The sequence below is a fragment of the Macaca nemestrina genome, chromosome 2, assembly GCF_043159975.1.
Source record: "Macaca nemestrina isolate mMacNem1 chromosome 2, mMacNem.hap1, whole genome shotgun sequence".
Taxonomy (NCBI): Eukaryota; Metazoa; Chordata; class Mammalia; order Primates; family Cercopithecidae; genus Macaca; species Macaca nemestrina.
Window position 1 is genome coordinate 167750392 of NC_092126.1, and position 22074 is coordinate 167772465.

Consider the following 22074-nt stretch of genomic DNA (forward strand, 5'->3'; position numbering starts at 1 on the left):
TTTTAGAGTATAAAGGGGGAAAAGTACACTTTTCTTTTCTCTGACAATGTCTTAGGGTGCCACTTCCCAGTTGGAATTCACTCAATTGCTATTTGCCACCTACCCAAGGTAGCCTGATATTTTTTGAGCTTCCCTCTGTTAACTACCCACATTTCTGCCAAGTAAAACCATCTGCTCTGGTTGGACAGTATCTAAATCCTATTCTGTTCGTACCAGAAACATAAAAGATATTTTGCCTAGGTAAAGGAAAGATAGTAATTTTATTCATTCTATCTACTTAAATCAGCATCTGCAGGCTTTCCAAAATTAGCAAAAACAAATATCCAAATGGCTAGAATAAGAGTCTGGGAATATGAGATTTCAGAGAAGTTGCTGACTTGCTGAGTAACTGCAGCTTCAGTGAACAGACTCAGAAGGGTTCCATTTGCTTTTATTTAGCAAGGCAATGACCCATCCATGGGAACAGCTACTTGATATCCCACAGAGTGCACCTATTGCTGAAGTAGCAATAATGGGCACCCTTAGCTGAATGCACATGCTGGTGTCTGGATAATTTGTCCCATTTCTAAACTTGAACACTCACTTAGATTCTGGGGTGATTGTGAACATTTAATACATATAGCAAGATTTCAATTTAATATACCTTGATTTTAGGTAGACTAAGGGACTCTCAGTTCGCAGATATCCACACTACACATGTGTCACCAGCAGAGAACGTTCACCACTGGTTGGTATATAAATGAGCTATGTAACATTTATTTGTCCCATGGCTCCCATGTTTAAGTTATTTAGAGCCATCTAATTCAAATTAACCTTCCTTTTTTTTTTTTTTTATCAGGAGAACCCACTCCTGATGTTTAACATGGGTTCTTTACTATTTCCCAAGTGTCTCGGCTGGGTTGAGAAATAAAGGGAAGGAGCACAAGAGAGAGAAATTTAAAGCTGGGTGTCCGGGGGAGACATCACATGTCAGCAGGATCCATGATGTTCCCAGAGCCTTAAAACCAACAAGTTTTTATTAGCGATTTTCAAAAGGGGAGGAAGTGCACAAATAGGGTGTGGATCACAGAGATCACATACTTCACAAGGTAATAAAATATCACAAAGCAAATGGAGGCAGGGCGAGATCACAGGACCACCAGATGAGGTGAAATTAAAATTGCTAATGAAGTTTTGGGCACGCATTGTCATTGATAACATCTTATCAGGAAACAGGGTTTGAGAGCAGATAACCTGTCTGACCACAATGTATTAGGTGGGAATTTTTGTCCTAATAAGCCTGGGAGTGCTATAGGAGACCTGGGCTTATTTCATCCCTTTGGCTTCGACCATAAAAGATGGGACGCCTTAAAAGGGGCCGTCTATAGGCCTACCTTCAGGGCGCATTCTCTTTCTCAGGGATGTTCCTTGCTGTGAAAAAGAATTCAGCGATATTTCTCCTATTTGCTTATGAAAGAGGAGAAATATAGCTCTGTTCCGTCTGGCTCACCAGCAGCCAGTTCAAAGTTACCTCTCTTGTTCCCTGAACATCGCTGTTATCCTGTTCTTTTTTTAAGATGCCCAAATTTCATATTCAAACACACATGCTCTACAAACAATTTGTGCCGGTGACACAATCCACAATCACAGGGTCCTGAGGTGACATTCATCCTCCTCAGTTTACAAAGAAGATGATGGGATTAAGAGATTAAAATAAAGACAGGCATAGGAAATCACAAGGATATTCATTGGGGAAGTGATAAGTGTCCATGAAATATTCACAATTTATGTTCAGAGATTACAGTAAAGATAGGTGTAAGAAATTATAAAAATATTAATTCTGGGAGCTAATAAATGTCCATGAAATCTTCACAATATATGTTCTTCTGCCACGGCTTCAGCCGCTCCCTCCGTTTGGGGTCCCTGACTTCCCGCAACACTTTTTGATGATGGCAACTGTCTGGATGAGTCTCTAGGGACTGTTTTGTTGTAAATCTGACTTCCTGGGACAGTGCTTGGGACTCATAAGGCCACTTGAGAATGTAATAATGTAGGGCTCAAAGGCCCAGAAGAGTATGCTTTACCCAGCTTACAACCTTAGCCAGCATACAAAAATGCCGGCTACATCTCGGAGAACAACATCACTGAAGCGTCAGGCACTAACTTTTAGTTACATGTGCAGTTCAGAAACTGCTCCTGTCAGATGAAAAGAGGATTAAAGGAAGATGGCTTTTTCTTGACCATACATTGTCTTAATATGTCATTTCTATTCGCTTCCTGCTCCAGTTTCCCTGAGTTAACTACATTACCACACACGGTACCTAGCATAGATTTGTTTTGTGCATACATTTTATCTTTTCTTCTAAATAGTTAGCATATTATCCCTCTTACCTTATTTGGATCATCACTTAATGCAGGCACGAATGTAGCATTAGTAATCACTCCTGGCAGAGAAATTTGAGTAACTGATACTTATAATGAGTTTTTTTCTTCCCTCAGCTTCACCTGACACTCAAAGAAGCTATAGTTTCTGTATTTTTTCTACTTGCCCATGAAATTTGTGTCTAAATGAAATCATGTTCCGATAGAATGTGGTTCAAATGCCGACCCCACAGGCTGATGTTTCTTGCTTTGCAAATGGATCCTAATAGAAGTGGGAACTAGTGCTAGTGGAAAAGATATTCTCACTGCCAGTTGTATTCTACTACAAGGTCTAAGGCTTCAGAGACTCCAATGACAGCCACAAAACACCTGGCAACATCTGTTGTTTACAAGGGCAACAAATTAAAGAAGACCAATTTTTTATGGAGACATGACAAATTATGTAAAATTGTGACAAAATTTAATTTTGGCTGCTTTTTCTTGGAAAAAAGAGTCAGCTAAGTTTCTAAAAAAAATGGTGAAAATTATTTCACTCATGGTATATATTCTTGCATCTTTGTGTCACTTTTTATTGGAGATATAAAGTATCCAGACATTTATTAAATGGCTAAACATACTGGCAGAGCTCTCCATAATAGTAGATAAAAGCTCAATACAGATCTTTGGGGTAATTTATTTTTAATACCACAATTAATGATTAATTATAAATTATAGTAATTACCTATACCTTTTGACAATCATGGAGTCTGCAAAAATATAACTAGAATGCCATTAGCCACAGAAATGCATGGGCTATTTTACCATGTTATCCTAGGAGGGCTCAAGACAACACTTCTTTATTAGCTAGTTTTAGTATGTAATAAATAATAGGTACATTTGTCAGACCTCTTACTGCTTTATAGATAGACCAAGTTCACATGCGTTATCTTATTTGACCCTAATATCAATCCTGTAATATTGCCTAATGCTAACCTTGTACCTCCAATTGCTAGGTGAGGAAACTGAAGCTCAGAAGGATTTAAATAATTTGTTATAGTTTGGTCATTTATTCACTCAAAATTGGGTAAGCACCTACAAAGTGCCTGATGATGGGGATTCAGAAGCAAAATGTTGGAGAATATTCTGTTGCATTGTGAGCTAGTCGCTGGGCAGGATCACAAATCCCCCGGCTCTCAATCTAGTACACTGTGCTACATTTCCCAGTCCTGTCATCCATCCTGCAAACTCCCACACCATGCAGCAAAACATGCTTTAGTGGCATTTTCAGAAACAAAATGCCAGGTTAGATGGATGTTTGATGTTTCACTAGATGGCATTTATGTGTTGCATTGTATATTTTTATTCTCATTGTTGAATCCTGGGAGTATGCTTATTAAATACAGCAAGTGCTGCTCAAGAAACATTCTGTAGATTTCTGAACCCAGTTCTTACATAGACACACCATATTCTTTCATAGCCTGTGACATATGCAAATAAACAGGGCTTAAGCTCTTCTTGCTGTACCAAAGAAAAGTTAAAAATTAGGGAGTTGATGGTGTTTTTTTAAGACCCCACCATCACCACATACCAGTAGTGTATACACCTTGCCCCATCTTTGAATGAACAATAACTAATGAGACTAATTTGTTGCTAATTTGTACCATTAGAAATGGCACTTTGAATTGAGTACAAGTAATAACCGCTAATTATTTGAGGTTAGGGAAATGAGCCAACTGACCACTTTTCTCTCCTACTCTGGAACTGATTAGTTTCCTTCTGTTGGTTGTTCAGCTAGGAACCAAGGATAAACGCATTAAAATATTCACAGCTGGAATTAACTGGCTTTGTAGATCTAAAGTTATTTTAAAGCAACCAAACTGACAGATACTCAACCAATGCTTAACATGCAACAAAGCTAGCATGTGGAAGCCAACGGAGTATCTAGGCAGAGATGACAACAGTTTACCTCTGTGGAAAGTCCCCTCTTCAGATTTTCCCCTTATTATGGCTGATCCTTAATTTTGCAACAATTAGGATTCTTTGGTTTAAGCAATAGAAATTGACTGGCTAATCTGATGTATAAAGCAGGTGGTCCATTGGAAGAATATGAAATAACACAGAATTGAAGGAAAACAGAAAAACTTTACTTCAGCAAGTACACAAGGGCTGTATCTCTGGATATCCAAACCATAACTTCAAATAATTAGTGGCAAAAACTAGGGAAGAAAAATAGTCCTTTTAGGTGGTTAGCCTTTCATGATGTATATTAACCATTGCTGCTGAACAAATCAAAATCGGGAGCATAAAATAATAGTTATTCTTTATTTTGCACAAATGGGGAAGTCAGCTGATTGAGGCTGAATTTCTTGAGGTGACTCTGCTCCTGGGGTTACCAGATTTGACAAGTCAAAATAAAGGATGCCCAGTTAAATTTGGATTTGGGGTAAATGACAAATAATTTTTCTTATAAATGTGTCTAATGCAATATTTGGAACACATTTATACTAAAAAAGCATTTGTTGTTTGTCACAAATTTATATTTAACTGGGTACACTGTATTTTCTCTGACAATTCTGTCTGGCATCTCCCATCCTTCTCCTGGGATGAAGAGGCTCAGCTGAGCATGTTCTTCTGGTGGTCATGGCAGAGGCACAAGCACAAGTGAATTCAATGGTACCAGCACTTTTCAAAACTATGCTTGTGTTCCAGATGCTGACATCCTGTTGGCAAAAGCAAGTAACATGCCCCAGGGATGAAAAAGTATATGTCACCCTCTGTAGGAGGGCATAGATGTGGCAAAGGACGGGGATAGAGGGAAGGGTACAGATTTGGGGCCATTAACACAGTCTGCCAGCAAGAGATTAAGTCAGTTTCATCCTCTTTTGAATCATTCCTCATAGAAACCAGGTTCCAAGGGGGGAGGTCTGAACAGTACAGCTTAGGTCTTGTCCCCACTCCTTGTCCAAGAATTGGTCACTTGATTAAGAGTCCCAACAAACCAATAGCTGTGGGTGAGCAGTGGTTTTTCCAAAGGAAAACCAGGATGTCTTACCAGAAGAAAGAGGCATGGATTCTCGGCAAGTAAATCATATATGTCTATTCTACTTATGTCCCTGACTTTGACTCCATTTCTACTTTTTGGCATATATAAGAAATGTTAGTCTTATACAAAAAGAAGGAGGGATGATTTGTGAACCTACAGAGCTGTGCAAACACCTCTGGACAGTCAACTCTGGGTCTGTAAGAGTCAGGGCAGACCCTGGAGATCTGGTAGAGGGTGGATAAAGGAACTGCAAAGACAATAAGGAGGGCCAGAAAAACAGGTGGCAGAGCCAGACTGACTGTGTCATAATCTTACTTAAGGCTGCCCCATTGCACAGCTGAGGGAGTCTACATTATTAGATGCACCTAGATTTTAGCATTATTTCAGAAATCACCATTCAATTTTTACTAAATAGAAAAAAAGTATATAGGCCCAATGCAATGGCTCATGCCTGTAATCTCGGCACTTTGAGAGGTCAGGGTAGAAGAATCGCTTGAACCCAGGAGTTTGAGGATGCGGTGAACTATGATCGCTCCACTGTGCTCAGAAAAACAAAAGAAAGAAATGTGTATTGTAATGCAGAATTTACGTGCATTTCAATAAAGAATATTACCCATTTAATAATCCAAATTTTAAAATTAACACAAAATAGTATAGTATCCAAAAAATTAATTATATATTTTAGAAATATTTTGGTTGAATTAGTTAGCATGGTAAGTAATGTTTATATTTACATGTTTCCCAGAAATACTGAGCTGGCCAGGTTGGTAGCACTTTATAGGGTAATTCTGAAAACCAAAAGAGTGTATGTACTTTACATCATTCAACAAATGGTATTGTGGACATTGGCTAAAAAATTATAGGGAAGAAAAAACTGATTATTTCTCATACCAGAAATAAATTCCATATGATTTTAAGAATTCAATATAAAAAAAGAACCAATTAAAATAAAAAGAAGAAATAGAGATAAATATTTCTCTGTTCTTATGTTGGAAAAGGATTATTTATGCACGAAAGCAATGGAAGAAATAACAAAAGAGAGATCAATAGATACAACAACAAGGAAGTTTTAAACTTCAGCAGAACAAAAATAATCATAAACTAAAGACAGAGCCGAAGAATAAATTGTAAATATGACTGCATGACAACAAAAGGTCAATTCCTTACAATATAAGTAGCTCTCATTAATCAGTAAGAAAAACAAAATAATCCAGACAAATGTAGTTATCACTGAAACTGAATAGATTGAAAACATTGAATAAATGGTTCATGGCATTATATATAGGAAAATATAATAAATCTCACTAATATTCTGTAAATAAGAATTGTTAAGGGATTGTCTAGAAAGGAAAAAAAAGCACTACACAGAGTACTATGTTGTTCCTAGAATTCGGCATAAATCAATATTACAGTGATTTTGAAAAATAAACAACTTACATTTGCTGATTCAAATAGGCATGTTATATTAATAACAGTACTTTCTAGGCAGTCATTCCTACTGAGAATTAACCTAAGGAAAAAATACTATCTCTATCACTTTTGCAGAAGTGAATATGATCTAGAGGAAGAGTAAAGTTTGTGAAACATACAAATTCTAGGTTTTGGTTCTACCTCTATTATTCATTAGCTATGTGATATTTACCCATTTTTGTCCCATTTGCCTGCATGTGGGAAATGGTAGTAATAGTAGTAATAATGATGATGCTGATAATACTAATAATAATAATACATTTTACTTCCCAGGATTTTTATAAAGATTTTATGGGGTAATAGAATAAAATTTTTGAATTGCCACCTGATGTTATTGGTGATTATCTAAATTTAATTCTATGGAGGGCTACGGGAAACTAGGAAAGAAATAGTAAACTATTACACTAAGAAAGGTATATCTATCTATCTACTTCTTCCTCCTCACATAAAAAGAAACAAAGACACTAAAACTCAGAAAAAAGCCTGTAGTTGAGGAAGTTAGACACCAAGTTCTTCTTGGTTGCTATGTTTCTGAAATATACAGACACTTCTCTACCTCATGGTTAATGTTTTTTATTAAGAGTCAAATAAGTTGATAGGGAAATAGATGACTAAAGGGTAGCTAAATAAATATTGATAAGAGCTCCATTTTACTCGTTCAAAATGAAAACTTACTCCTTTCTGACAAAAATTCTGTGAGATACCCTTCTTGAGTGAAGTAAAAAGTTGGGAAAAACTAAGTGAAATTTTTTCAGCACTTTTTGAGCACCTGCTATGTTCTAAGCACCATGCTCTGTAAGATTCAGTGGTTTAGAAAACACTGTGTGGCTCTTACGGTTTTGTGAAAGGCACAGGTAAGTAACCCAGCTGTCATGGTTCAGTGCTGTGAGGGTGAGACACAGGGCATTTCACCCAATATGGCCTCATGAGTGGGGCATGAGGTGAGAACACAGCAGGGCATTTCACCCAGTGTGGATCCAGGAACAGAGTGGGAGGCAGCAGGGTGGGGAACAACAGGAAAGTCTTTCGCAAACAAGTAAGGAGACAAGCTGACAAGCTGAAATTTGAAAGGGGAAGAGGGTAATTGGATGAAGAGTTGAAAGAAGAATATTTCATGTAGGAAGAAATATAATCTCAAATGCCAGAGTGTGAGGAGAGCACTTCCAGAAGCCAAAATTTGCCTGATGCCACTGGATGATGCAATGCAAATGGAGTAGGAAATGAAGCTGGAGAGATAAGCAGGGCCAATCATGAATGACCTATTAAACCATATTTAAAAGTTCGGATTTTATCTTGAGGACAATGAGATAAATCAAGAGATATTACATTCACATTTGCAATTTAGGAAAAAAATATCTGATTGTAGTATGGTGAATGTGTGGCAGTGAGCATGAAGAGCGGAAAGCTAGAGACAAAGAAACCGTTTTTAATATTTTCTCATTTCAGTAATTTAGGCCCTCCCAGAAAGAAATGTTAATGTCTGAAACAAGGTTAGTGGGAGTAGGGACTGGGAGTAAAGAATGAATCTGATATATATATACACACACACATACACACACACACACACACAGGTATATATACATATATATTTGTCTATATACATATATATGCGTGTATATATATGCATATATACATCACACTCATATAATATAAAATTGATCCTCAATACATGACATATACCACAGAACATGACATAAACCACAGAACATGAGGATCAATTTTTTATGAGTGTAGTGAAGGGGAGACAGCAGTCAAGGGAGATGCTTCGCTTTTTTTGCTTAGACAATTCTACCTGATGACACTGTTAACTAAGATAATAAAACACAAGTGTTTTGTGGGAAGGAAGATAATGACTTTAGTCCTGAGTTTGTTGAATCTTGGGTGTCTGTGAGGCAAACAGTAGAGATACAGAATAGTCCATTGGAATGTAGGTATGACAATCATGAAAACAATCTGGGCTGTAGGTGGTGCTTTAGCTTCTGAAGCTAGAAAATAGGTAAGATCCTTTGATGAATGTATAGATTGAGATGAAGAAAGAGGTAAGTGATCAAACTCTTAAATACAGATAGTTAAGGAAAGGACAAGATAAGCCTAAGAGTTAATCTGAGAAGGCTGACTATAAGGATAAGAGGAAAAGCAGTTAAATTTGGTGTCCTAGAAACCAAGGGAAATAAAAAATAACAACTGAAAGGAGTATCAACAGAGCCAAACAGTTCAGAGAAAAACAAGATAACAGAAATTGTCCATAGACCTAGAAACAATATGATAATTGGTGAGCTTCCTGACAGTAATTTCATTTGAGGTTAAGGAGAGAATCCAGATTGCACTGAAGGTTGAGGTGTGGATGGGAGATGACGATGTGGTGTAGGACAATTCCCTCAAGAGATTTGGAAAGAGAGATTGAAAGTAAATAAGGTGGGAAAAAATAAAAAAGGGACGCATGTTCTCAGGATCTCCTGAAAGCTAAGTCACAGGAAAAAAGAAAAAAAGAAAAAACAGAAGTGAAAAAGAGTTTAAGGAGAAATTTCTTTTGACAGCAGAAAAGACTGTATCACATGTACATGCTTATGGGAAGAAGCTAGTACAAAATAAAATAAAAGTAGGAAAACAATTGATGAAGTAAGACCCACTGAAAGTGATCCAGAGGCACATGGAATACAAGGTGGTTACATTCCTAACTATTCAGCATGAACACTTTCTCTATCTCCAGTCTCTGAGACTCAGTACTTAAATAGATTGTCCTTAATTAGGAGATGCAGTGTGGTTTGGTGGCCAGAACATAGCCCTGCAGTCAATTATTCTAGATTTTATTCCCAACTTTATCAGTACCTGTCTATGTGAAATTGAACAAGTGGCTTAACTGGTGTGACATGTAAATGCAAAGTCTTTGCTCTCTGTCCTTTTATTTAAAAGAGAGAGAGAGAGAGAGATTGTCAGTCAGTTGTACCACAGGTAGTAATTCTCTGGGATTTTTTTTAGTTGTGGATTTTTTTGCTGTTTTATAAATGTGCATGGTTTTATATTAGGGATATAGAGCCTTTTTTTTTTTTTTTAATCACAACATATCTGTATTTCTTCTCCTCACACTGTGTCCCATGTTGCAATTCAGATGTAACTACAACTTTAGTAATGCGGAATCTTAGAATTACTATATAGCTTTCTGTGATAGGTTTTGGATTGTTGAGGATGGCACCTAGTATGTCCACATTTTGTTCTGAAACACTATCATTGATTTATAGTTCATTGCAGTTGTTTCGAAGATGTTCAGAGCACTAGCCTACTCATCTGAGAGTTAGTAACTGTGAACTCCAAACAATGGAACAATCGGACATTCAGGAGCTCTGAATTCTAAGTCCAGCCATAGTTCTTGATGGGCTCGTCCTTAACAAGCCATCATTTTTCTCTGTGCCTGATATTCTTCCCTGTAAAATATATATGATCTTTCAGGTTTTCACTGCAAAAGTCTGTGAGAACATATTGCAAGACAGTGTGTGAATTTGAGAAAACGACCCTTAACCCCAATAGCCAAAAGGAGGATTAGGAACTCTGTAAATAGAGATTGCTAAATATTTGGAATCAGCTACAGTCTGCTGCCCTTGGGTTTGACTTGTAATGACCGGTCCCCTACCCAGAGGCCCTACAAGAGTGGAAAGCTGAGGTGGAGAGAGTCCTCATCCTGCTTCCTCCGTGTCACACTCTGAACCAGTCAGTTGCCCAAGTACCATCAGTGTCTCCTAATGAAGATTTGCAGGGATCGTTTGGCTGTCAGGTGCTTGCTTCTGCAAGCAGAAAATGTTCCTGTTTTATTCGTCACTACACAGAGTCCCTAATGGGCAGTAAGAATGAGAAAAGATAAAATTCATTATTGAACTCCTTCATGCTCTTTTGTCCTCCTCCTTCCCCCCGACACATACTTTCTCAGGGACAGCCTAAACAAGTGAGTAAAAAAGAAGAAATTCACAGTCAGACTATAAACCCTGCTATTTGTAATCAGTGCATAACCTCTGTGATGAAATTTGTGAGTAATTCACTCCCCACTTAAGCCTACCGACGTGTGATCTAATGTTGCCACCCTGAACACTAATGAAGGAAGTCAGACGGCAGCACAGCTTGCCCTTGGGGACTCATTTCTCACATCACCAAAAACTAATTTCTGTTGTTTTCAGCCATCTGGTAGCCTGGGTTGTGAAGATGAAGTTGCAATCAAGTAGTGCCTATGAGCAAAGGCCCAGAATTGGCTGGGATTCAAACTCATTTTCTGCCCCTCACCTAGCCCCCTCTATGCCTCAGTTTCCCACCCATAAATAAAAACTTCATAGGATATCATTGCTTTATTGTAAGAAGTTATTGAAGTAATATTTGTTAAATACTCTATGTTGGGTTTTATGTATAATAAATGTTTAATTACAGTTAGCTATTAATTACATTGTTAGTAGTAGTGGTGTTGGAAGTATTAGAAGTAATAGTATTTTTGAATGTCTACCTGTCTGTGACATAGGCCTTATTAATTCACATTTTCAATTCTAAGATACTTCATGCAGCCTGTTATACACAAAGATGATATTTAAATGCTTTCTATTGTGATGATTAATCCATGTTCATTATGTTGCTAGATTATAAGTAACCAGGTATTGCCACATCTTAATAATACAGTAATGTAATCTTATGCTAAATAGCATTGTTTTTCTTTTGCTGGTACTTGGAGAAGACATTGGATTATATTTATATACACATAAGAAAATAAATTTAAACAACAATGATAAGAAATAATATATTATTAATTTGCATAAATGTGCATGCTGTCTAATATCTAAATAAGGTACATTCTAGTATTTTTAAAAGCAAAGATATTTTCATCTTACTAGTTTGTGTATTTCCTACAGCACTCAAATGGCCATTGTGAAGGGTGTTCTTACCTTCACAATGTATGTGCTTAAGGATAACTTACAGATTTGGTAAGCAGATGACAAGCATGGGTCTTAAAAGCACCTTACTTCTTAACACAAAAATTCAAATTAAGTTATAAAACCTTGAATTTGCCACTTCCAGTTGTATGGCTACAAGCCTAATCTTACTGACATGGTTACATATTCCATTTGCTTTTATTTTCACAGTCCCACCAAAGATCTCCAACATCTCCTCGGATGTCACTGTGAATGAGGGCAGCAATGTGACTCTGGTCTGCATGGCCAATGGCCGTCCTGAACCTGTTATCACCTGGAGACACCTTACACCAACTGGTAAGCAATGCTCCAGGTTCTAATATGCCACATACTGTTTAAAATATCCTCATGCTCCTGAAATTCTGTTGAATCAGAAATATCAATTCAATTCAGAATCAGAATTGAAATTCTGTTGAATCAGAAGGACATGCATGTATTTTGCTATTAAAATACTAAGAGAATGGCAACATAGGTCTTATTTAGGGTCCTCATGGTCTTTGCTAGTGTGTTAATCTCTATAAGGTTTATAATCATTGTACTGAGTATATATGTAGATCTCTATCTATCTATCTATCATCTATCTATCTATCTGTAAAATTTCAGTTTCAATAGAACAGCCCCCTGCAATGCAACAAATACAGAAGCATTAAATGGCTTGATATTATATGTAAAATATATGCCAGTTTGGTGATTGAGTGTCTTGGGGTGATATTTTGTCTGAATTAATTTTACACAGTTGTTTGTAAGTTTGCGTTGCTTTTAACTACAGTTTTCTAACTTGTAGCACCTTGTGAAGAAATATATCAGGAAAATACAGAATTGTTTCTCACTTTTATTGTCCTGTCCTTGGCATCAGGTTCTGTGATGGGCATCAGACATGGACTAAGTTGCATGAACTCATTATGAGTCCCAGCTATTGATACTAATTCAGTCAAAATCAGAAACTCATTTCCCTGGAATGTCTTCAGCATCCTTTCTTCCCCCTTCTTACCATCATTGCCGTGAAAATGATCCCAGGCCTCCTGCTTTTTGAACTTTATTTAAATGTTTGAGCAAATTATTTAAGATTAGCTGCATACATACTCCTCTACTCTACCAATTACATTTTCTGGTATGCAAAACTATGTTTTGTCAAATAACACAGTCTTTATAGAATGTAGCATTCTATTTAAATCTTCCAGAAAGGTAGGCAACAGGTCAATTTTTCTTATAAAATATTATTGATTTTGTAGAGAACCCACAAATTAAACTAATTTATATATTATAGTCACAAAATTTTCTCATGTAAGCAACTAGAGATTTGTTACAACATATTCATTTTAGAATGAACACCATAAAAATATTATGCAAGACTAGATGCACAACAGGAGCTAAACTGAGACACTTCTAAAAATCCAGGATAGCGTTTGGTTATAATGTGTTTAAAACTATCTGTATTTTGTGGTGTGAAAAGATGGGTCCTCTGTTTGATAGTAGATCCCAAATTGATTTCTCAAGTAAAATTTGGACCAACCTATAGAATAGTTTTATATTTAGGCAGATATTCTTATTAGAGGCCTCTATTTTCTTGAGAAAATGTCACGCAAAACTCATCCTTATTAACACAGGCAATTTCTCATTTATTGATAATATATACATGAGACATTTATTTGGGAGAGAAATCTCAAACTCATTGACTCACATACTTATTTTAGACCTCATGTGGAAAAAAAAAATGTATAAAGGATTGTCTCGAGTACAAACGTGCAGCTATTATATCTTTCCCTTGGAATGAATTAAACCTTCAGAGCACATTCTACTTGGATGGCATTGTGTTGGCTCCAATCCCATGCCACCTACCCGTGTCCCAAGTAGCATTGCTTTTACTGAATAGCAATTTGGTGTAGAAGCTATTGGCTCATATTTAAGGATGTTATAAAAGACACCTTCTAAAATCATTGTGTTTACTGTAATGTTATAATTGAGAGATTGTTAATTGTTTTACAGTTTTCCTTTGAGAAGACCATTTGAGGAAATTTGTTTTGTTTTTCAGTATCTCTACTTTCTTTTTTCCTAAGCAATCATTTGCTTTTTAAGAAAGGACCCAGTGAATTTTCATAAGTGATTGTATGCCCTTTATTGTAAACTTAGAGTCAAATTTATGGACCATCTGTAAAAATATATAAATTATTATACATAAATTACACATTAAAAATTGATTATAAACAAGCTATGCAGAAATTTATGGGATCAAGTCCATTTCAGATCACTCTTGTGCTATCATCTTGTTTTCTTACCATTATTTTTATTTTGTCTCACTGTTTCTAATTAATTTAAATGTCTATGTAAAGATACTATTTATAATTTCTTACTCTTTTGTGGAACAAGGTGGTAGATAAAAGAAGGGATATGGGAGTTAGAAAGGAAGAAAGAGTCTATTCAAGTTACAATCAAATAATGAACTGCATTAATAGAAAATATTTATTTTGGCACAATGTTGACTAGCAAGTATGCTTTTCAAGAAAAATTTTCTATGGCTGAATTGAACCTAAAGATAGATTCCTTTTTATCCCTTGAATTTATAAAACTTCTGATGTGGAACCAGAGTTTCAGAGCCTTTCCCACCTTGTCTAGGAGTTTGGGTAGTCATAACTAACACTCATAAACTTTCCCATGATAATGAACATGTGATTTGACCCCTTGTTTTTCTGTAATGTTTCAAGTCACCAAAAGACCAGAGGACAAGCTATGTCTTCCAGAGTAAAGGCTGTATTTACATAAACGCAGAGGACCCTGGAGACTTCAGTATCAACCGGGAAAATAGATACACTCACAGGGATTCTCAGTAGTCAGTAACAGAGGTCAGCAAACCACAGCCTGTGTATCAAATTTAGTCTGCTCCATTTATGTGCTGCCTGCAAGTGAAGAATAGTTTTTTAATTGTTAAATGGGGAAAAATCAAAATAATTTTATTTCTTTGACTTGCAAAAATCTCTCTCTCTCTCTCTCTATATATATATATATATTTACACACATATATATATAAAATTCAAATTTCAGTGTACATACATAAAGTTTTATTGCAACCCAGCCATGCTCATTCATTTACAAATTCTCAATGGTTGCTTTTGTTCTAAAACAGCATCACTGAATAATTGCGACAAAGATCACTTGTCCCACAAATGTAAAATATTTTCTATTTGACCCTTTACAGTAAAGTTTATAGACTCCTGTTCAAGGCCATGGCTTGGGACACAGGACAAGGATTTGCTGCACTCATCCATGGCCGGGTAGGGCTTTGGGGATATCCCCCACCAAGCTCCTTCAGACATCTCAAAGGAAACAACTTTACTCTTCTACGGTCTTCCATCTAGGCCCACTTTGTAAGTCAGATTCTACTCTGGCACATGCGAAGCTAGCTTTCTGTCGCATTTGCAGACTTGAGGGCAGACTACTCTTCTCCTTTCGATTCCCACGCCTCCTCTTTCATTTCTTTTACATCTGACCTAAATAACCAACTGATCATAATCATATTCCTGGTGATAGGAGAGAGAACTTTCCTTTGCTATTTTATAAAGGAAACTAGGATTTTTGTTTGTTTGTTTTCATGTTTTTTTAAAAAATTTCTTTCAAAATACGGAAACAGTAGGTGATTCTTTTCAGCCTATAATGTGAAGTCTTCCTTGGAGATTATAAACAAGCTATGTGGAAGAGACCCAAAGAAGAGACTCTGCTCCCTGTGTGACAGCAAAGCTGCCTGCAACCCGTGGCCATGTGAGGAAAAAAAAAATGGCTAGCTTTGTTCAATTATTAATTGTGCCTTCAACAGTACAGAGTGTGACTGCCTTGCAAAGGAAATGTACCTGTAATTAGCTCGACCCCACAGGGACATTGAGCCCTGGATAGGGGAAGATTCTACGCAGGGTTCACAATACCTGATTGTCATTTGATGACATGAGAGAAAGAAAAGAAAGAAATATGCATGGTATATTTTTATGAGGAGAATACTTATTACCTCTTAATTTAGTTTAAAAAAATTGGCAAGGCCATTTTGTTTCTTTCTTTTTGTGCCTGAAAATTCCTTTTCAAGTATACTGCAAGTGCTTTTAAAAAGGTAAATTAGAAGAATGGTGAATTTTTCATACATACAAAATAAAAAACACCTGAATTAGATGAAGTCGAAGACATTTATGCATTCTCTGCGTGCCTTCTTACATTTCTGATTTCTTAATTTTTCTCCCCTCTTCAGTTATATAGTTCAAAATGATGTGTCACACATGTGGTTATTAAATGTGACCTATTTTCTTCCTTAATTAAGTTAGACTTTCATAATCCTGTGACTCCCAGAGGGCAATTGCACCGTAACGTGTATTTTCTATGGAGTGTTTGATCTTCCTTCTGTGAGCAATGCTGCTCCCATCTTCATTTAACTTTATTTCTAAATCTTTATTCTCACATTCATGAGGAAGTCCCTTTCTCAAATGTGCATCATGTGTTGTCAGGATTGCTCAGGGTCACAGAAAGAGTTTCGATGCATTTCATTTCTGCAAAAGTTTTCACAACCTCTGTAGCTCTCCAGCACTGAAAAACTCAAAAGGTACACTGAGGATTTAACCCTTTAGGCTGAGAACAACCCAAGAGGTACTGTGTAATTTTCTTTTTCAGCCACAAGTCAGATCTCACTTAAAAAGTATTTTGCAATTTGATGGAGTGAGTGGGAAAATATTGTGCTTGGAGAAGCTAAGACGAGTCCGAAAAGTGTGAAATCCCATTTTCTCATTGGACATTGAGTTTTAACCACTTGATCTGAGATTCTCCTTTCAATTCATTTCTAAGTCTGAACCCTTGACTGATGGTACTTTTTAATTTCATTGATGCTATTACTCCCATCTGTTTTACTTCTAATTGTAAACTCACCCAATAAGACCAGCCTAGACTCTGACCTCATGGGCTTGAGAGAAATGTATAATGTTAAACTGAACTCATTTACTTAAGTTGCATTACAGAAGTACCTGTTGCGAGTAACATCTGGTCCTTCAAGTTAGCATGTTAGAATTTGTATGATTTCATATTTAACACAAAGAACACATTATCTACAGGTTAAGTTTCAGGAAATTATTTCTCTGGGGCTTTCTTGTGTGGACCCTCCAGAAGATTCAGTGAGTCAAACTTGGTAGCATATGGATGTGGAATAGTCAAAGTTATGCATTTTGCAGGTGAACACTGTTGACCATGCAGTAACATTCAAAAGAGAATAATGACGCAATTTATTCTATTAATTGCTTTCATTTATCTCTTGCATTTTTAATTTTTTTTTTGTTATTATACTTTAAGTTCTAGGGTACATGTGCATAACGTGCAGGTTTGTTACATATATATCCTTGTGCCATGTGGGTGTGCTGCACCCATCAACTCGTCAGAACCCATCAACTCGTCATTTACATGAGGTATAACTCCCAATGCAATCCCTCCCCCCTCCCCCCTCCCCGTGATAGGCCCCGGTGTGTGATGTTCCCCTTCCCGAGTCCAAGTGATCTCATTGTTCAATTCCCACCTATGAGTGATAACATGCGGTGTTTGGTTTCCTGTTCTTGCGATAGTTTGCTGAGAATGATGGTTTCCAGCTGCATCCATGACCGTACAAAGGACACAAACTCATCCTTTTTTATGGCTGCATAGTATTCCATGGTGTTTATGTGCCACATTTTCTTAATCCAGTCTGTCACTGATGGACATTTGGGTTGATTCCAAGTCTTTGCTATTGTGAATAGTGCCGCAATAAACATACGTGTGCATGTGTCTTTATAGCAGCATGATTTATAATCCTTTGGGTATATACGCAGTAATGGGATGGCTGGGTCATATGGTACTTCTAGTTCTAGATCCTTGAGGAATCGCCATACTGTTTTCCATAATGGTTGAACTAGTTTACAATCCCACCAACAGTGTAAAAGTGTTCCTATTTCTCCACATCCTCTCCAGCACCTGTTGTTTCCTGACTTTTTAATGATGGCCATTCTAACTGGTGTGAGATGGTATCTCATTGTGGTTTTGATTTGCATTTCTCTGATGGCCAGTGATGATGAGCATTTTTTCATGTGTCTGTTGGCTGTATGAATGTCCTCTTTTGAGAAGTGTCTGTTCATATCCCTTGCCCACTTTTTGATGGGGTTGTTTGTTTTTTCCTTGTAAATTTGTTTGAGTTCTTTGTAGGTTCTGGATATTAGCCCTTTGTCTGATGAGTAGATTGCAAAAATGTTCTCCCATTCTGTAGGTTGCCTGTTCACTCTGATGGTAGTTTCTTTTGCTGTGCAGAAGCTCTTTCGTTTAATTAGATCCCATTTGTCAATTTTGGCTTTTGTTGCCATTGCTTTTGGTGTTTTAGACATGAAGTCCTTGCCCATGCCTATGTCCTGAATGATATTACCTAGGTTTTCTTCTAGGGTTTTTATGGTATAAGGTCTAACATTTAAGTCTCTAATCCATCTTGAATTAATTTTCATATAAGGAGTAAGGAAGGGATCCAGTTTCAGCTTTCTACTTATGGCTAGCCAATTATCCCAGCACCATTTATTAAATAGGGAATCCTTTCCCCATTTCTTGTTTTTCTCAGGTTTATCAAAGATCAGATGGCTGTAGATATGTGGTATTATTTCTGAGGACTCTGTTCTGTTCCATTGGTCTACATATCTGTTTTTGTACCAGTACCATGCTGTTTTGGTTACTGTAGCCTTGTAGTATAGTTTGAAGTCAGGTAGCGTGATGCCTCCAGCTTTGTTCTTTTGACTTAGGATTGTCTTGGAGATGTGGGCTCTTTTTTGGTTCCATATGAACTTTAAAGCTGTTTTTTCCAATTCTTTGAAGAAACTCTTTGGTAGCTCGATGGGGATGGCATTGAATCTCTAAATTACCTTGGGCAGTATGGCCATTTTCATGATATTCATTCTTCCTATCCACGAGCATGGTATGTTCTTCCATTTGTTTGTGTCCTCTTTGATTTCACTGTGCAGTGGTTTGTAGTTCTCCTTGAAGAGGTCCTTTACATCCCTTGTAAGTTGGATTCCTAGGTATTTGATTCTCTTTGAAGCAATTGTGAATGGAAGTTCATTCGTGATTTGGCTTTCTGTTTGTCTGTTACTGGTGTATAAGAATGCTTGTGATTTTTGCACATTAATTTTGTATCCTGAGACTTTGCTGAAGTTTCTTATCAGCCTAAGGAGATTTTGGGCTGAGACAATGGGGTTTTCTAAATATACAATAATTTTTTAATATTTTCATTTTTTTCTTTAAAAAGAGGAGAAAAGAGATAAAAAACAATCTCATGCTTTATTTTCAGTGTCTTACTTGTATATTGTTTTTAAAATATGCCATCCATCAATACAGAATTATACTCAGATTAATCTTGATCTCCATCTGACAATTTGTTCATTTGTCAAGAATTATTTACAGTGTTCACTCTGTAAACAGACACAAGGAAGAGCAAGACAGACATGGTCCTTGCACAAATGAAGCTTACAGTTCAATAAGAAAGCAAAGCGTTAAACTAATACACACGCCTCTTGACTTAGGATGGGCTTATCCAGATATAACCCCATCCTAAACTGATGCACATGCTAAATGCATATGGCTTTCACACTGTCGTAAAGTCAAAAAATTGTAAGTCAAACCACCATAAGTCAGGACATCTATAATTGCATGAAGAGCCCCATAATTAGATTCATTACGAGGAAAAATTACAGCATTCAATGAGACCATAAAACAGGGCCATGTAGCAAAATCTGCAAGACCAGCAAAGCTCACCTGAGAAGTATTATGCTGAAACCGCAAGAATGAATAGGACCTAGCCAAGAAAATAGAGGAAGAAAGAGTATCCCAGGTATAGAAAACAACATATATAACGGCCTAGAATGATAATGCATTTAAGAATCCAGGCAAGCATCTGTATGTGAAATCATGATGTAGAAGTTTTGTTATGCTACTTTTCTTTTAATATTTAAATCTCTTCTTTAAATCACACTTTTTTTTTTTTTACTTTTTAATATATCCGTTTCCTTCTTCCAATAGCACTAAAATAAATTTTAAAATGTTTGCTATATTTTATTTTCAGTGCCTTACTTGTATATTGATATTATATATACTAATGTATATACTACTATATATACTATAGTAAATAACAGTGTATCTACTACATTATACACACACACACTCACAGAGAAAGTTATATACTTTCCCAGTATAGTCTCAGTATAACAGTAGCAGGTATGTAGACAGCTGTTTGTGTGTATAAAATATCTTAAATTTAGATTTGAAATACGTTTTCCCAATACAGACAACTCCATAATGGGCTAATCAAGTAAATACAAATTCTTTTTTAGTAACCTTATTGTTAAAACATACGGATCATTTAGAAAATGACTACAAAATTTAACCACATGATTACTGGCCTCCGCAACCCAAACTTTAAAAATCCTGTATATGTTCACAGTAACTGACATGGTCAGCCTTTAAGTCATTGAGGAGATCTGCGCAACCTAATGTGCTAGCTATTATTGCAAGTGATGGACAAATGCCCTAGCATCACCCTACAACCCCACTCCTACCCTACACAGATGTGTCATCAGATTCCCAGGGCACTCTGCCTGAAGAGAAGTGAATCAGCCTGGATGTGTTCTTGGGGGACTAGCTTGGCCATCAGTGCTCCAAGACATGGTGGAACTTTGGGTGGGGAGAGGTAATAACTTAATCAGAAACTTTGTCCATGGCCTAGTAAAACAGAAATAGAGTCCACATCTCTCAGCATCTCACTCCTTCAAATACTTCTTGCCACTATTCCAACTAGTCTATGTTTAAAATACATTTAAAAATAGAATACGTATCATATATTTACCTTGAAAATTAAAATAATATGTAGGCAAAGTTCTTGATGTAGTGTTAGCTATTCTTGATATTATTATTATTACTATTTATTGTAATTATTAGTTAACTATATATTAGCTGCCTATAGTGATCATTTTGGGTGAGATTAATAATTTGACTGAAAACCACCTCAGTCTCTTCTTTATTCAGGTCTATCCTTCATTCCAGCACAATAACCAGGGGGATTTTTAAAAAGCTAACATCCAAGTTAACCTTAATATTTTATATATTATATTACATTTTATCCCAATGTACCCACTTAAGATCTATTTTTCAAAAGGCCATGACAATGACAGTCTCTTGTTTGTTAGAGGGAGAAGTTCTGACATGGCTTATTCATATATTCATTCTCACCTGAGAGGATAGTTTTCCCATAGTCCAGTTATATAACAGTAAATATTTTATTAACTGTAGCTATATAGAACCTATAATGGTGAATTACAACCCTGGTTATTTTTTAAAAAACTGGTATTGCAAGAGATGATTATACTATCACACACAAAAAAATGACCTGCAGTGTTCAAGAGTGAGCCATTGAACAGCAACAGAGAGGAGTTACACAGAAAAATAAACAAGCAAACAAATAAGCCAATAAACAAATACAACATTATAGTTTCTTCAAGGAGCATATTTAAAAATCAAAGTGACCATGGAATTGTTGAAATGAGCAGATATTTGCACAATAAAATTCATCACAGTAAGTGCAGGTAGACTTGGGAGTTCACCAAGCCACTAAGCAACAGGATGCAAAAGAATTCACACTGTGTTGATAGGGCTTATCTATACAGGAAAAAGTCTCATTTGGTTGTACAGCTCCTGTGGACTGTCCACAATGGACTTTCCCATGTTGTCTATGGATGTCAGCTAAGATCTCTTTCAATATCCCTCATGAGATGCCAAGGTAGGTCTGATTTAGATCCTTGCCAAGGGGGACAATCTCAGGTCTCATGAATCAAGATACGTACCCAGGGTTGTCAGAAGCAAAGGGGCCAGAGAACAAGTTCTAAGAGATGTTCAGGGTAGGAAATAAAAATGGTCTGAGTCAGAAAGGTGAAAATGATCCTGGCCTCTTTTTCTTCCTTTGCCCCAGCAATGATTAATTTCATATATTATCTTGAGTATTTTCCTTGGTAACTACTAATTCATTCACTTTCCTTATTGTCATTGTCACAATGTAGTTCAGCCAATATTTCCTCTCACCTGCATTTCATCAGTTTTCCAATTGGACCCTTTGCTACTATTTCTAAGTATGGAAATGGTCAGGTTAATTTTTCTGCTTAATTTTCCTATTTCCCAGCACTTTTGGAATAAAGTTCAAACTACTTAGCATGACATTAAATCCCTGATTTAAGTGATTATCCTATCCCTGGAACACTCCTGAAA

The 22074-nt window shown here is 36.5% G+C and overlaps 1 protein-coding gene across 2 annotated transcripts in view; it reads left to right on the top strand.

Moving 5' to 3' along the window:
- Nucleotides 1-22074, top strand: part of LSAM (limbic system associated membrane protein) — a 656583-nt gene that overhangs the window by 423439 nt on the left and 211070 nt on the right. For both annotated transcript variants that reach the window (XM_011722233.2, XM_011722234.2), the window contains exon 3: nt 11968-12093. In XM_011722233.2, coding sequence (XP_011720535.1) covers nt 11968-12093 — 126 coding nt within the window. The remainder of the gene's footprint in view (nt 1-11967; nt 12094-22074) is intronic.